Here is a 17,662-nt window from a genome sequence, read left to right as displayed (position 1 = left end):
ATATGTTTTTTATTTAGCTAATGTTTTGATTTTTTCACCATGTACAATCTAAATAGCTAATATACTTTTTTAAAAGCCAATAAGAACATTGGTAGAATTCTTCTACATAAGTACAATACTATGTCTTTGATGATAATATACTATGTCTTTGTGCCAGAACATTGTGTTCATTCGCGAGCGAGCGCAGCGAGCCATGGTTCACGGCGTGAACCACATAGGATTGCGTAGCAATTCTCGGGGGTTGGCGAGCGTTAGCGAGCAGGGGGCGGAGCCTCCTAGTATTTCATAATCTTTGAAATATGGATTAATATTTGCTAACTAATAATAATCATAGATTGATAATAATAGGGACTTGGAAAAAAATAATTTGGAAAGAATTTTGCCTATGGAAAAAGCAGTTTCTCTCCTGTTGTTTGCTATTTTGGTTCAGAAATTGATTAGCATTGCTTTTTTAAAAATATATACACCTATTATAGCTGTACCTCAAATGAGTTAAGACACAGTATATCACCGAAGTCAAGCATCACTATGAGCGGTCAGTGAACGGGCGGGGACATCCTTCATCAACTTACTAAGGGACCGAGGATGTGCGGTATCGGTCTTTGATAAACTGTTATACATTAAATTGCACGATTTCTCTCGCAGGTAGTCGGGCTAACAAAGTGGAAGATCCATCGCCTCTGAAGAGGATCGAACTTGTGACTGCATGCGTTCAGATCTTCCTCAGAGATGTCGCAAATAACACAGTGTGGGACCGGGATAGCTTGGTTGGTAAGGTGTTAGACTCGTGTTCGTGAGAACGAGAGTTCGAATTTAGCCAGCAGAAGAATTCCCGTGTAATAAGTAGTGACTGCTGCACGTTAAGTCTGCCGGTGTCACAAAGTCCTCCAAGTTCCCATAACAAATCAATACCTCTTGTGGTACTGACCCAGAATTTTCCTTGTTTTCTGGATTGGATTCAAAATTACGAGGTTGCGGAGTTGAATATTGGTAGTTATAAACTCAAATTTTGGTCTGCTGTTCAAAAAAGATTAACCCAGTGAGAAACTCTAACAATATGAAGCTCTCAGTGTTACGTAAATGAAGTTCTACTACTAGTGCATCACTAACTAAAGATCCTCACAAATTTTATATAGAATTTCAACTTGCGCTTATAGCCAAAACTTCAGTGTCTCAGTATTCTTCTCTGATAACCATTCAGGGTGAGATTATTTAATCACAATATACAGTTTTAGGCTAAGTCTTTAATTGCAATAGTATAAAAGTTTAGACCTTTGGTTAGTTTTTTAACAAGTAGTTAAAAAGCACAATTCCTTACCCCATTCAACTCATGTTAGCTGTCTGAATGGATATCAATCTTAGTTTTGTCATTGAAACCTTCCCATATCGTAACTGATCCACCTTCCTCGAATGTGATCGAATAGATATGAAGTTACTTGTCTTAAATCATATCAGTAACATGTTAGCTCATCAGGTCCGTTAAGATTATTTTGTTTCATCAAAAAACATACGTTTAAACCAAAAACATAACTTGAAATCATTTCGTGAAACTTCAATGTGTCCCTTTAGCAGTTTTGATTTTTAAAAAAAAATTGTAAATGCTTACATTTAAGATAAAAAGAACTGCATTAGATATAGCAGGAAGTTGCAGTGTAGATGGGATTGCTGTTGAGGTTGCAGATTCATCAATTACTAGTTTTATGATGCGACATTGGACAACGTAAACTTTATTCCACTTCTTACGCTTAGAAAGTGCTTGACAAATAATTATGCAATATCAAGTTAGATTTTGAATTTTATGTTTTAATTTGTTTTTACTCAGGTTACATTCTGAAAAAGCAAAATTTTAAGGATACACTTTTCTGACCATTATACCGCATCTTCAATGTTTTTTTTCCTTCTTTTCTCTTTATATTTAATGCTCTACTATAATCCAAGTTTTTACATCCTTTTTTCATCCTCATCCTCTTTCGATCTCTCTTTCGTTATAAAAATCTTTTTCTACTGGCCTTCAAAGTTAGACCCAGGTATCAGTCGGGCAGATTTATTGGCCACTCCTTTAAGGGTACCATATTAGGTGGGCCAACGTTGCTTCCGAAGTAAGGGCAGATAGTACAAAGAATGAAAGAACATTCATTTCTTGTCCGGTACCTTTATTCCAGTACCTTTTTGATGCGAGGTGAACTCCCCTGACCACTACACATCCTGTCGGCAGTTAAACTAAATTATGAATTAAGTTACGATGCAATTAATGGTGATATCGTACCAGGATTGTTAAAATTATACACATAATCATAAAATAGAAATTACTTCTTTTGCATTTCTTATTGCTCCTCTTTGTCACAAACTGACACAATTTCTCTTAGTCCCTTTTCTATTATTGACCAGTCTCTAGAGTGTTCCTCTGTCTCCACTCATTATATATATTTTTTGAATTCTTGCCATAAAGGAAATCAAAAAAGTTTACACATTAAATGTTGCAAATTAATAATGAAGATAGGAAGAAACAAAAATTCTATTAAAATCTTTCGAATCACTAGCGAAGAAGGTGAGAGGAAAAATATCTTAATCAGTTAGGCTGTCTGAGGAAATTTAAGGGTTCTTTTTAAAAATCGTCTTTTAATAACTATAGGGCCGTCCAGGAAAGATATCAAGATGGGAGGGGAGGAGGGCGCCCATGAAATTGTGACAGTTTGTGACAATAGGGAGAAATATTGTAACAAGAAGTATGTCAGCCCATCTTCTGGTTAAAAGTAAAGCAGTTAAAATCAGCATATTGTTTATTTTTATATTATTTACTTTTATGTTATTCATTTTTATATAATTTCATCATAAAAGTGCACACATGTAATTACTATTGCTATGCTCATAAATTACAGTAAAACACTTAGTTAATGCTTGAAATAAAATTTTAAATTTGACCATAACTTAGTGCTTTGCTTCTAAACAACAAGAATATTTTTATGTAATATAGTGTCTTGTATGGTAGAGAGAGAAAAGGGTATGGTTACGCGTAACATATTGTAATAAATCAGAAAAGGGAGATAATTTTTTTTTTGTAAGCAAGTGTTACATAATTTATGAAAAGTTCTTATGTTTTTCAATCTTCAGACGAACATATTTCGATGTTTTTAGTTCTACCTTCCTCAATAATGATTTGTAAAATTTCAAAAGCATTTTGGTTTCTTCCGTGACAATTTGTGAACACTAATGTTTGTACTTTGAGTCTTAATTTGCCTGACTTAATTGTTTGTACTTTTTGACTAAACCGAATAAGTAGCGTCAAAGCTTAAAAATGTCCTTTCATTAATTTTTCAAAAAGAAAAGAAAATCAAAGTTAGATTAATAGGTCAGTTAATAATCAATTTTCTAAAAACCAACTTTCCTCTTTTTAGATTCGAAATTAAAATTAAACAATATTTTAATGTAAGAATTATCATATTAGTTTTTATTTTTGTTTTTAATTGACGAATTTACAATTCCTAACGTGTTTAAACTTTTCAGCTTCATTTTTCAAAGATTCTAAAATTATATATTAAGTGCCGTGATAGCAAAGCTCTTTAAACTTTTTAAATAATTGAGAAACCAACATAATACTAGATAGAGGAAAACAGAGCTCAAGACAATTGTGGAAAGGGCTGAAAACTTGAAAATGTAAGCTTAGAAATTAATAATTTTTATTCCTTATCTCCTTACCAANAAAAAAAAAAAAAAAAAAAAAAAAAAAAAAAAAAAAAAAAAAAAGAAGGAGGAGAAAAGACGAACAAAACTGTTTTCGTTCGAATTTAGAAAACATTTAAAGCTATTTTTAAATCAAAAGTTCGGCAGTTTAGTTTTCATGTCGTTAAAATTCAAATCTTTGAAATCAAAAGGAATGTGATAGGTTTTCTCTCTTTTATATAAAAATAGAAGTGATTTATTATTTTCTCGATAGAGTAACGGAACAAGAAACTAATTCGATTTTGAAGATTTATAAGCATTAGTCAGTAGAGCAACAATTGTCTAGACGTCTAGTTGAATATCGACGCGAAAATACATGTTTGAACATTAAACTCTTCAAAGTTTATAGAGATAAGAATTGATTTGAATAATGTAATGAAATTGAGAGTTGGGTTTAAAGCAAGTTTCTCAGACTTACGAAATCTAAGTTGATTCGCATCAAGGATTCATTTTTACTGTTTGTTGTTTGAAGGACTGTGTAACTTAATTTAAGAAGTTGGAAGAATTTATAGTTTTTTTTCTCCAGTTTATTTGCTGTAGTGCACCGCTTTTTTTAATGTATAGAGTATGGTTTTCAAATCGAATTTTCGATAAAAAAGAGAAAGAGAGAGATTTCGACTAATATCAAAGTTACTGAAGTTCAGTAATTTGTAAGTTTTTTTTAAAATTGGAATTAAAATAAATTCCTAATTTTTTATTTGAAATCAAAGCATTCGTTAAAAATTTTACTTACTGAAATTCGGTGTAATATAGAGCTGAAATAATCGAAACTACCCGGAACTTTAGCTTGATTGAATTACATGAAATGATAGTAGAGAGCTGATTATCCGGACTACGGATAAAGGAAAATCCGAATAATTGGACCACTTTAAATAACGGTTATGAAAATGTGCTCATAACACTTACCTTCACACTTTTTCCAGGCTTAGGATTAGCAATTGTAATATTGCCTATTATAGCATATTACAAATAGCGTATTTAAAAGTTAAATTTTCCTAAAATATGTTCCTTTGTTAGAAATCAGGGCCTCATCGCCTAGGCCCAAAAGTTATGAGTCTAGGGCCCACTTCTGAGAGGCCTCGAAAATTAGAAAAAAGTTCTCAATATTATTATTTCTATTACATACTGAAAGAAACAGTTTCTCTAAAAAAAAGGAATTTTTTTAATTTCAAATTTTTTAAAAATCGCAATGCGATCAAACTCACGTAAACATTGCACTAATCAAATTCGAAAATAAGGTGGGCTAGCTTTGTGTTCGTCTAACTAACTAATGAATAATTACAGCTTAATGACACAGCAAAAGTGCATGATAGTTCTTGTTTGTGCTCACCAAATGTCTTTAACTACTTTTCTTCCGACATAACATGTTTTGTCGCTTTATATTTTGCTTTAATATATAGATGCGTAAACTTTATCTTCGAAAACTATACTACAATTGTCTGCTTTTGAAATTTCTTAGAATGTTTTATATATATATATATATATANCATATATATTTATGGGAGTAGAGTTCCACAGTTTTGTGACCAGTTATATGATTGGGGTAATGTGGCCAGCGTCGCACGTTATACCACTTTTATTTCCTAAGTAAGTCGGTACCTGATCTGAATCTGGGTGGTTCAGGATATTTATTTATTTATTGATAAGCATACATTTGCACGCTTGTGTGCTCAATTAAGGCTTATGAAACATTGTTAAGTAGAATTACAGATAGTACATTACAGATGAGGACAGCACTAAGAGATATTAAGGGTAACAGCGGGATTCGAACCCGCTACCTCCTTGCCTTGCACAGCGTTTGGAGATGATACCGCTCTGCCAATGGTAGGGCGTTCGGCTCATATCGGGTGTTCTGACTTCAATTCCCGCTAGTTGAAGGCTTCCAGTGTACAAAATGGTGACTGGTGCACGGTAAATCTGTCGAGGTCACAAAGTACTCCAAGTTCCAATAACATATCAATACCTCTGAAGTCACTGGATCGGAGATTGATCACGCTCTGGTTCAGGTTAAAATTACGATCTGAGGATAGATGGTGTGGGAATGTGACCATGTAAAACGGGATGTTGTCTCCAGATCATCCTCAAGGATGTTTCCCAAACCGTCGGTAATAACCCATCGTACAGCTTTACTGTCTCTTGTAAATAAAAATACAGTATCGTACCGTACCGTTTCTTAAATAACATTTAAGAAAAAAAAGCAAAATATTTTATTTGAAATTTTCAATTTTTTACAATGCAACTATTTTTACTAAAATGTATGTACCTAAAATATAGATTCGAAATAAGGATTTAAATTTTTTGAAGATATTTATTTTGTTTCATATTTTAAAAAAACTTAAACTGGTTTTTTGCCTTCTTCTTTGATTATTTTCTTTTCTAAGGAACTTTTTATCGAAAAAATTCTCCCGGTAAACGCGGTTTATAAATTAAGTTCATTAATTGATTTACGAAAATAAAAACTGTTATGACTGTATGAAATTTTTATAAGTATGGTGCATCTTCTAGTATAATGATGAATTTGTTTTTAGCGTATGGATAATCTGAAATGGAATAAAATAGACTGAATTATGTTTTACGAAATCAAAAGACTGATATGAATATTGAGAATAGTTATAAGACTATGGCATCTGCTAGTAAAGTCCTGAATATTTTTCTAGCGTATGCATAATCTGAAAATGAATAAATTTAGTTGAATTATGTTTTAATAAAACAAAAAACTTTTATTAATACTGAGAATAATGGCTTCCTTTAAGCTTCGACCTCAATGCTTTAGATGATTTTATCTTCGCTTTATCTTAGCTTTGGTCTTTTTGATCTTAGTCATGAGTGAAAAAACGTATTTGAGTTTGAAGTGATTTTGAAATGTGTTTGTGATTTTAATATTAATTTATGAACCCTTTCATAGTTGTCAGACCTTTTATGGAGGATTCTAAAAGTATATATTAAATGCGGTCTCTGTTGAACACCTTGTACGGTGCTCAAAATTAACCGGACCACATTAATAGCTTTTGATCTAATGATCAGATTTACAAGCATTAAGATGTTTTTGATGCATTTAATTTTTTATGCCTAATTTAAACTATGCATTTTCAAATGCCGAAATTCGAAATTCAAAGTTGTTGTTGTTGCCAAGCCTGTTGGTACGAATTTTGCTCCCAGCTCGAATTGACCGCAATGATCTAAAATATTCTCAGTGGTTCATGGATTTGAATTCCCTTGCCGTTGGGCTAAGCGAGGGAGGTTTCAATGATTTTCCTTTCCTTGTTACTCAAATGCGGGTTGGTATCATTAAAAAAGTCCTCCATAAAGGCTAGATTATCCCCATACTTGATCTAGAAGTTCCCTCGTCCTCTGGGGTGGGATCAAAATTACAAGATTACTGAGTTAAACATTGATAGTCGTTAACACGGAATTGAGTCGGCTGTATAACTCCATAAAATATATTGTGAATAATATTTTTGAAATAAAGTGTATTTTGATGATCAAGTATGCTAATCTGGTTCAATAAAGAATGTTTATTCTGATAAAGTATGTTTTTGTTTCTGTTTTCATAACTTAAAATATCGTCTGCACAAATTAATTCATCTATTTACAGTTAACCGTTTGTGAAATAATTACATTAGTACGTGAAAATCCGATCATGAGACCAAAAGTTATTCAGGTTTTGTTTTTCTTATTTTGCACACTTATTTGGAGACAGGTCCTTAGACACCATCGTAACTCGAATTCAACATTCCATTTAGTTCGACTGGTTCGTTTTAACTAGTTTACTGACTGGCTAGTTTACAGAGTTTGGATTGATTTGTTTCGAATAAACGAATTTCTTACAGCATGCAGATCATAAGTCAGAATACCAGTTATTGGTAGTACACAAAACCCATTTTTTTTTCTTTCCATAGCTAAATCCCTGATGAAACTACAGAATAGTAACACGAATATCTAAAAAAAAATGTAGGTTTAAATTTCATTCCAATTTTATATAAAATGCTTACAGATATATTGTACCGTACTTTGGAATTATTTTGATACTTCGGAATTATTTTTTTTCTTATTGCAAAGGTAACACAAAAGATGAAGAACAACAATTTAAAAGTTTTTCAGTTAAGAACAAAACGGAAACAAATTTGGAAACGAAAACAATTTCCTATCTGTCTCCGAAATGACATAATTTTTCCATAAAAAATCATATTAAAACTTGTTTTTTAGAAAGAAAAAAAATGTCTTCCACTCTTTAAATTGAAACCTCAACATTCAATTTAAAACTTGAATTTCTCGCTTAAAGCTTCCCTGCAGACGATTCTTTAATTAGCTTCAACGTCTCCCGCATCTCAAAAGCTGTCCCCCAGCGGAAGAAAAGAATCTAATCAAAATAAACGTAATCATTTGGGGGGTACACAACAGTCATTCTGCTTTACAGACAAAAGAAGATTCCAGAACTGAAATTATTACTGGGAGGGGATTCTTGGGTTTCCTCCCAAGAAAAGGGTATATAATGCGAACGTCTTTGAAAAGTAAGAAGCAATTTTATACTTTGTTGTTTATTTTACAAGATGGGGTGATATTTTCTTTGAAAAAAGTTTCACAAAAAAGCTTACATATTTCCCACAGTTTAGTGAGGCGTTCTAATGATTTATTTTTCTAATTATATAGTATGATTGCTGGAGTTTTTTAAAATACACAATATACTGGCGGCCGACTCAAAATTTACTTTCTCCATCTTTGAGGTGCAATGAGTCTCAATAAAAGTAATGTAAATTAGTTATAAGACTTGTTTTGGACCGGTGTCATTATTTACGCCATCCAGCAAAAGAATTTTGAATCATGTGTTTGCAATAGGTACCTGTAACAAAAGGTACTATATGCTAATCTTCAAGCATGTGCTAGAGATTTTTTTTATAGATTTGTTAGCGGCTGAATACGTTTTTTAAATTAGTTTGACTGGAAAATAAAACTCTTATAGTACTTAAATTTGGAGGCAAAACAAAAGTAGATAAATATTAAAATGTTACCCTCTTTAAGAAAATATATACCAGTTTTTTAAGAAAAATATTTTTTTCTGCTAGGCTTAACAAAATTTAAAAAGCACAGGATCGCACCACAAGTCAGTCTCAGTAATGTAATTTAGATCGGTCCAAAGCAAATGCAACAGGCCGGTAAAATCCTATTATAGCTCACCTCTTGGGGACTTTTTGAAATCTCGCCAAGTTGGCAATCATTACTGGGATCAATCATTACTGGAAAAATAATTTATATTATTTAAAAAAAAAATTAAATAATTACAAATCTATTAAAATATTTTAATAGAATAAAAGAAATTTATTTTTACTCAAAAAATGAAATAATAACGACGATTCTAACAGCATAAATGACGAAAAAATAACCCTTTTATCTCTTTGCTATAACGAAATAACGAACTTTCGCATAGGTATACATATCAAATAACCAATCAGGTTTAAGAATTTTGGTTGTGTGATCGGACGTTCAAAGTGATCTCCTCGAATTATATCCCGGAAACCTAGTTTGGCGAGATGTCAAAAACGTGCCTGGCGAGATTTAAAACAATCGCCTCGGAGTGGGTTATTATAGGATCCACCCCGATTAAGTTTAAATACCACTTCCCGTAGACGGTCACTCAAAATATGTAAAAGTGTCTAGGTTTAAAAATACGTTAAAATGCGAAATTTTTAAGAACAATAATTTTTTTAGGTAGACTATATTTGAGAGTGCCCCTTGATTCTCGCCAATTTGTGATCACGGTTGATCGCCAAGCTGGGCGATGTTAAAACCCAATCGTGATTCTTATTGGCTTAGATTTTAACGCTGTTTCTAAATGTTCAAGGGTATGTGTTATGTTAGAGGTCCATTAGTTCAACGTTGGATACCGGCTGATAAGGTTATTTTTGCATCTGGTCAATAAGATCGAAGGTATGTGGGCAGTCATAAAAAGGGATTTAAGAAAAAGATATCACAGCTAGTCCGGTATCACAGACGCCATTTTCGATTCGTATTTCGTCGCATTTATGTGGCGATCGATGGAGGTACACAGATTCTATTCATGATAAATTTAGACAGTATCTAACTGTTATTAGATAATTCTGTGCACCTAAATCTGAGAATATTCAAGGTTAATGAAGAAGTGAGTTGCTTTTTACCTTTTCTTTCTGTGCTTACTCCGTACTTAATTTTTGTTTCGATTCAAAATGCATTTTATTGGGTTACTAGCAAACTAGAAATAGCCACAAATGTCGGTCAGAAGAACAAAACCCCTTAAAAAATAATCAACCCATAGGCGTAATGTTACAACTTTCATTACAAGTTTTATTTATTTTCTAGTTACACACGTTTTGAATTAGATGCGCACTATATTGATCTTTAGTTCAAAATTAACTTCAGTAAAAAATTATAACAAAAAAAAAACAGTTTTAGTTATGATGTTATTTTTTTATTACATTATTTTGTGCTGTAGAAAAAAAAGGAAGAAAAAATAATTACGTATATAAGCATCAATTTAAACAAAGTGAATCTTAATAATAGCTTACCCATTAATATTTTTATCTCGAAAACTAATTTCAATGAAAGCTTGATAAAACATGGTTCATTTAACTTCCTTTGAAAAGGCGTTGAATCTGTTTCATTTTTTTCCAAGTTCTTTCGTCACATTCCGTTAATTTTATTTTATCCATTGTTGGAAAAAAAGTATAGGAGAAAGAGATCATCTTTAACTCTCCTAATTGTTCTGACTTGCAACGCCAACTAGCATTCCAGAAGCTCTAGAAAACTATTTGAAAAAAACGCGAATAAAAAAGTTCTAAATGCTTTGAATATCGCCAAAATCTTCATTTCTGGTGACATCTTTAAAACGGAAATGCTTTCCTTTTAAAGTGAAAAATCCCACTGATTTATTTCGCTTTCCTTTGTCTCTCACAAAATAGAAAAGTTTTTATTTATACTCAGTTCACTTCACTTCTTATTCAAGTTTCAGTATTATTATTTTTTCTTATCGTTTGCATCTTTTGACTGTCATCGAAAGAATGGAACTGGAGGCTATATTTCAGAAATAGGGAAGAAAGTGGCAAAAACTATTGTTGTTGTTGATGAATATTCCGTTTTCTATTCTTTGGAGTGTTTTCATTTTCTTTTTTTTTCCCTCCGTACTGCCACCCATCTCCTCATTCAAGTCGTTCTCTTTTCGATTTTTTTTATCCTTTTCAAAAGTCTCGTCTGCGATGCTGTTCAACTCGAATAAGTTTTCTTTTTCTTTTTTTTCCACAGAGGCTGTCTACATATTGAAAGACGGTGATTTATTTATGAGGAGATTATTTTTCACTGATAAATTAACTAATTATTAGGATAAAAATGCTACTCCAACGAATGTTGTCGTTGCGTAGAATTTATCATGACACGAACTGTGTTTTTATTTGCCATTTAACTTGTCTACAATTGAATTAATAACTCGAAAAACAAAAAGTAAAGAATACTTATGGTAGACACGTAAATATTTTCTTTTATTGCACATTGTAGTTTTATTTCAAATTACACTGATAAACAAATTTAAAAAAAGTTGATAATATTTTGGTATCTAATGCATTTACTAAAAAAAATTAAAATATGCTCTTTCAAAATATACGTAACATTTATCTCGTCGGCATATCGTTTTTCAGATATGCTTCTCCAACCGTTTATTTTTCGCTAAAGCTCTTGTTACATAATAAGCTCCCGATATCTAATCTCATTCGATTATACATATGCACACACACACAACATTAAAGTTCAAGATGTAAAGTCAAATCTTGGAATGGAATACAAGGCTGGAGTATACCTCAGACTTAGGAAGTATTTTTACTTCCTTGGAACTAATAATGCTTAACTTTAGAATACTTCCTTAGTCTAAGGTATACTCAAATGTTCCACTCCGAGATTTAACTTTACATCTTGAACGTGAATGTTGAAGAAAAGTGTAAATGTAAAAAACACCAAACAGAACATGAAGAGAAACATTATAAATTCGTTTAATTAAAGTGAAACAAACATTATTAAAGCTGAAACAACATTATTAAAAATGTAACACAATATAACTACATATTCTTTATGTTAAGTGTATGTAAAGTACTTTAGAACAATTGTTAGAAAATACATAAAATTTTCATAGAAAAACAATTTTGAGAACATAATTCGTTTTCTTTTAATATCGGATAATTGTAAAAGCTTAATAGTTTTCTTAAAAAATCATATTTATAGTGAATAAATATTATTCATTCTTTACATAACCATTTTTTTAATCCAAATTGTTAATCCCTTTGCATGAAAAGTAAATTTTTTTAAATAATTGTAATGAGTAGTTTTAAATAACCTTTTTTTTAGTCGTAATGGGTTAGTTAAAGAAGCTGAAAGGGGTACAACCTGAAACCCTAAAGGATAATTCGAAAACAGTTAAATGGGGTAACTTTGAAAGAAATTGAAAATACTAAAAGGAAGCAAAATTTAATCAAGTTAAATTATGAACGTCAGAAGCTCTTTGCATTAAACCATAAGACATCTTGTTGTAGGCTTAGCTGTAATACACAATAATGATCAGCAATTTTTTAAAAAATTTTGCCAATAAACTGTTGTTTAGTATTTACTTAAATGAGTTATTAAAAAGACGTGATTTTTTTTCCATAAAGGTTTAGAACTACACAAATACTTTTTTTTTTCAAAATTGAAGATTTCTCAGTTTTAAATTCTTTTACCTTTTTTATCGTGACATTAAATGACACAAAATTAACAATAGAAAAAGGATTTAAGACTTTTTATTTGTGATGAAACTTGAAAATGATTTATGTTAAAAAATATTTTTGGAAACGCACATTTACCTGCATTACTTATAGTTACCAGATATGCTACTTAGATACTTTAATAACGTCAGATAAAATTAAATTTAAATTACAAAATACTGTATGGAAATTGCTTGTATATTCATTTTATTTTTGGTGAAATTGCAAATAAAAGAAATAAGAAATATAACTTTAAATTAGCTCCATAAAAATATAACTCCGTTTCTTAATATTTTGAAGTAAGCATAAGAAAATAAATATCAAAACTAAATTCTGTTATAAGAGTACAAAGTATACAACAAAGAAATATTAAAAAAAATATTTTCTTGGGACATTTTGAAAAATACACAAGTAAAAATTTCAATATTGCAGAAATAGTGCCAATTTCACAATATGCTCCAAGCCAGCTCCTTTGCATAATTTCAAGAATCTTTCTCTGAAAAAGATAAGATTTTATAAATGAGTTACTTTTTTTAATAATTTTAAGACTAGAAATGGGCAGGTACCAATTTTTTGGTATCAGTTAAAGTGATACTGGTACATTTAAGTACAAAAAACCTATTATAAGAAACTTCTCACACTTTTAGTATGAAGTACACAAAAATCTTAATTTATAGAGGCGAAGAAAAATCAAAAAGTTAATCCATCAGTTGTTGAGTTAAATCTATTACAAAATTAATTATTACAAAATGTATTTTAAGATGCATTCGTTTCGATGTGTTTAGGGGGGAAAACAGAGAGGAGTTGAAAAGGTGATTTCGTGTTTTTTACAAACAGTGTTTCTAATAATCACCTTTTTAACTCCTTTTTTGTTTTCCCCAGTAATCATAAGAGATTTCATACTTTTTACAAACAGTTTGTGATTATGATCCCGTTTTCGTCATCTACTTCAATCTACATCACTCACAACACGGTATTTTTATTAATATTGTTCACCCTCCTCACTTTTTGTCCAAAAATAATTTTGACTCCTTACGTGTATATATTTTAGATTTCATTTTTGACATACATTATAAAAATACATGAAGTGTATAGAATCTATAATAGCACTAAAAACATATAAAAATGTACAATAGGATTTTAACTAAGGACCACACTGGATAACTTAATAGGAACTGAAATTGCATTTATGTTGTAAAATATAAAAAATATAAAGTAGTTCTTTAAAAAATATTTTAGTACAAGGTGATTTTGCCTCCTTTGTTCAATTCAAAGAACAATAAAGCATTATTCAGCAATCAGAGCACTATTATTTCTTAATTTCCTTTGCAGTCAGAGCCATGTGCAGAAGTGCTAAAAATTTTTAATAGAAGTGCTAGAAATCTCTTTCCATTGAATCTTTCAACCACAAATTGATGGACTCTGAAAGATCAAAACATTGAATGGAGACATTTTAATGAAAATTCAGTTTTACAGAGTCTCTTTCTTCATTGTTACACTTGATTAAATGATCATTAAATGATTTTAAAGAAATAGCCCTGTTGTTTATTTAAGTCGCATTTTTTTGTTAAATCGCCAAGTGCTTATTTCAGGACAAATATAGAGAAACTAATAAGATTAGGCGAGAGTTGATAAATGATTTTTAAATATGAATTGTTAAAATGAACAACGTAATTATAAAATTAAAATTGATAACATCATAAATACTATTTTAATTCATATACCCTGTAAGTCCCCAATATACAAATTTCAGCTACATTTTTTTTTAAATTACGAAACATAACATATTTTCTAATTAAAAAATGACTTACTCTAGCGAAATTTGCATTGCGTTTTGGTTCAAACATCAATCAACTTCGAAACAACTTCAACGGCTAATTTCATGTTCTTTTCCACCCACTCTGGCCAAACAGTTGAGGAAATGATCTTCTTTTTGTTTTCTTTTATAAAATTAACTGCCCACAATTTCAAATTCGGTTGATTGACCGCATCAGAAGCAGAAACCACTTCACAGACGTTCTCCAACGACAGTTCGGACATCAGTGTTAATGAGCATCGATTCTTCAAGTTATCCACTTGATATTTATCAGCCACAAACATCAGTTTCAACAATTTCTCATAATCAGTGTTGGTGATCGTGTCAGTGTACAGAAACTCTAAAAATGATTGCAGAGTTTCACTTTCTACATCTGGAATATCAACAACGGCAGTCTGAGATTCCAGCATATTTTGATCAAACATTTCAGAGAACACAGGAGATCGAGCTGACAGCAAGCATTTGTGAGCCGGGATGATTTTGTCACGTGTCTTCAATTTAACGTCACTATGCTTGTCATTCAATAGCATTTCTTTGAGATTTTCTTGCAGAGGTAAAGGAGAAGCCTTTAAACATGGAAAAGAATCATCCTGTGTCCAATTCGCAGCGCTCGAATCCGAATTTCCACCAGAAGTTATAACGGTACATACCAGTGTGAACGAATACGGTAAGTGAAAACGTGATTTGTCTACAAGTTGACTTTTTTCAATCCATGTCTCAAATTTCTGTATTTCGACAACTTTTTTTGGAAATTCGCAATCTATTTTACGATTTTCCTCATTCAATACTGCGATTTTCAGTTTATAAGGTTGTAATAAGTCCACTTTTTCAAATTTTATGTTGATTCTCTCATCGGAAGCGTGCATAATAATATCTATATGAGTGCATTCATGAAATAGAACTTTTACTTTCTTCGTCCAATTTTCAGGACCAGGAATATTTACTTTCCACTGCGTATGGATAGTCGGAATTTCCACCGTCATTGCTTGTTTTTTGTAGCTTGCATCAATTATGTGGCAGCGGACAGTTAATGTCGGATTAACACGTTCCGTAAATTTCTCACATAGTTCCAAGAAATTATCATCTAGAAAACTGCTAGAACTTTTTGAAAAAGTAATATTTTCCTTTACGACTGATTTGATAATCTTTCCATCAATATCGATCAATTCTAATTTATATGTTACTGAAACATTTTCAGATTCGCTCTCGTCATTTTCCCTGCATAGACAACACATAAATGAACTTGGAAGAAATTGATTTTTGTACAGTCTTAAATACCATTTAGTTCCTTTCAATGTTGCAGCCTCAACTGTGGGACTCGTTTTCTGGTAATTACCCATTGTATTTATTAAATCAATAAGGTTACCGATTTCCCAAGTGAAAGTAAACACTCCTTCAGTTTCCATAGACATAATAAAAAACTTAATACTTTGAAAATTTACAGTGTTTGAAGCCTGAAATAAATATTTTTTATTCCATAAACGACAACTTATATAATTTTACCACATATTAGCATTTCATGAACTGATTACTTCTTCTCTTTCAGATGATGTAGTTGCTACTATCATGTGACATATGCAAATGATAAGATATCAGCATTTTGAGATTTTTTTTATAGTGACTTCCATCGAAGTGGGCGTTGAGTAGACAAATTTTAAATACTAAATAGTTTATTACGAAATAGTTTATTACATGGAAGGTTCAATTATTTTTCAAGGGAATTCAAGACACAACAATTATCAATTTACAATGCAATTTATTATCTTTCTCTAAAAAAGGAATGTTATCTCAATGCTGACGAGGGATAAGAATTGGTTTCGTTCATTTTCATGAATTGGTTATAATTGAATAATTAAACCTTTTTTTTAAAAAAAAAATTGAAAATTTATAATTTAAGGTATGATAGCGACAACAGTTTTGCTTTTTTGCTTTTTTTTTGTACTTATTTTTAAATTCCTTTATTTCAAAACAAATACGGCAAATATTACCATCATAAAACCAAACCATGTTTTTCTACAACTTTGCAACTTGGGGGCCGTTCAAAAAGTACGTACACAAAAATGGAGAAATTTTAAACCCCTCCCCCCCCTTCGTACATTACCGTACATAAGGTCTTACTCCTCCCCTTAGAGTACGTACATTTTATTAGTCTACCCCCCTTTTTCATAAAAATTAAAATAATTATGTTTTAAATAAAATTAAATATTTACTTAAGGAGTGTGTAGGATAAAGTCAAATTTAAATTTGGTGTATGTTTATAAGGTACGTACTTTGTATAATACCCCCCCCCTCCCCATCGTACAAAACCGTACATAATAGCAAGTCCCCTCCCCCCTTCGGGATGTACGTACTTTTTGAACGGCCCCTTGGTCAATTGATGGTATACAGAGCATTTTAACTACAAATGTGTAATACACTATAGGTAATCGATTTTATACTATAGCTCTGACAGCTTAAACTTTATTTTTTACCTTTTGATAATTTTTGTTTTTTTTCATTTTTAAAGAAATACGGTCAACTATTACATAAAACTAAGTTTTTCAACAAATCTCAACTTAATCAATTCGTTGCATATAAAACATTTTGGCATAATGCACTGGTAAGAAATTCATTTTCTAATGTAGAGACAAGTAAATCTTTATTTATTTTTACATTTTTGTTGATATCTTTATATCTGTTGCTTTTTTTAAGAATAGGGCAAATATATTACATGAAACCATATTTTGCAAGTAATCGCAACTAGATAAATTTGTATATACTATTAACAAGCAATCTTTTAATTCACTGTTAACAATGAATTTTATAATACACTCAAAATTTCATACGTTTACTATACTGTATGGTCAATAAATCTTCACAAAAGCACTTAAGTATGCTGTTTTCATTGACCAATAAAACGCTTTTATTGAAAACTCTTCTTTTACACAGAAAAAAAGTTCCTAATCCATAAAACAGATCATCAAACTAGTTCTAATTCATGATTCAAATAACTAGCCTCTAACTAAAAATGGTGAAAAAAAACAGCAGTTTTTGAAGAATAAGGTTCTTAAGAAGTTTTTTTTTGTGTGGCTAATTGTTTAAATAAGATGGCCTCTGACGAAAACATTTTAACTCAGAAATTAATAAATATTTTCAAAGAGGCAGATATAATCAAGAATATTAAAATAAAATAGAAAAATTAAATTTGCTTCTGATATTATCAGAAAGAATGGATTAAAAGAAGTTTTTTACTGATCGAAAAAGAAGAAGGCCAAAACCACTGTGGCTCGATTCTGGGGTATCAGATTTTAAAGTGATAGGAAGAAAAGATTGACAGTCCAGGTTAAACAGAAGGCTGCCTTGGTGAAATATTCAGAGGAAGACCTAGACCCAC

At 31.0% G+C, this 17,662-nt stretch overlaps 1 protein-coding gene across 1 annotated transcript; it reads right to left on the bottom strand.

The window, feature by feature from the left end:
* Nucleotides 1-11,713: 11,713 nt before the first annotated feature.
* LOC107436317 (speckle-type POZ protein B-like) lies at nucleotides 11,714-16,025 on the bottom strand. The gene is made up of 2 exons (XM_071177318.1): nucleotides 14,285-16,025; nucleotides 11,714-12,969 (listed from the first exon to the last, which is right to left on the bottom strand). Exon 1 carries the CDS (start codon nucleotides 15,699-15,701, stop codon nucleotides 14,313-14,315), a length of 1,389 nt encoding a protein of 462 aa, XP_071033419.1. The 5' UTR covers nucleotides 15,702-16,025; the 3' UTR covers nucleotides 11,714-12,969; nucleotides 14,285-14,312.
* Between the last annotated feature and the right edge of the window lie 1,637 nt (nucleotides 16,026-17,662).

This window comes from Parasteatoda tepidariorum, chromosome 2 (genome assembly GCF_043381705.1).
Source record: "Parasteatoda tepidariorum isolate YZ-2023 chromosome 2, CAS_Ptep_4.0, whole genome shotgun sequence".
NCBI classification, from domain to species: domain Eukaryota; kingdom Metazoa; phylum Arthropoda; class Arachnida; order Araneae; family Theridiidae; genus Parasteatoda; species Parasteatoda tepidariorum.
This window is presented reverse-complemented; position numbering and strand designations above follow the sequence as displayed.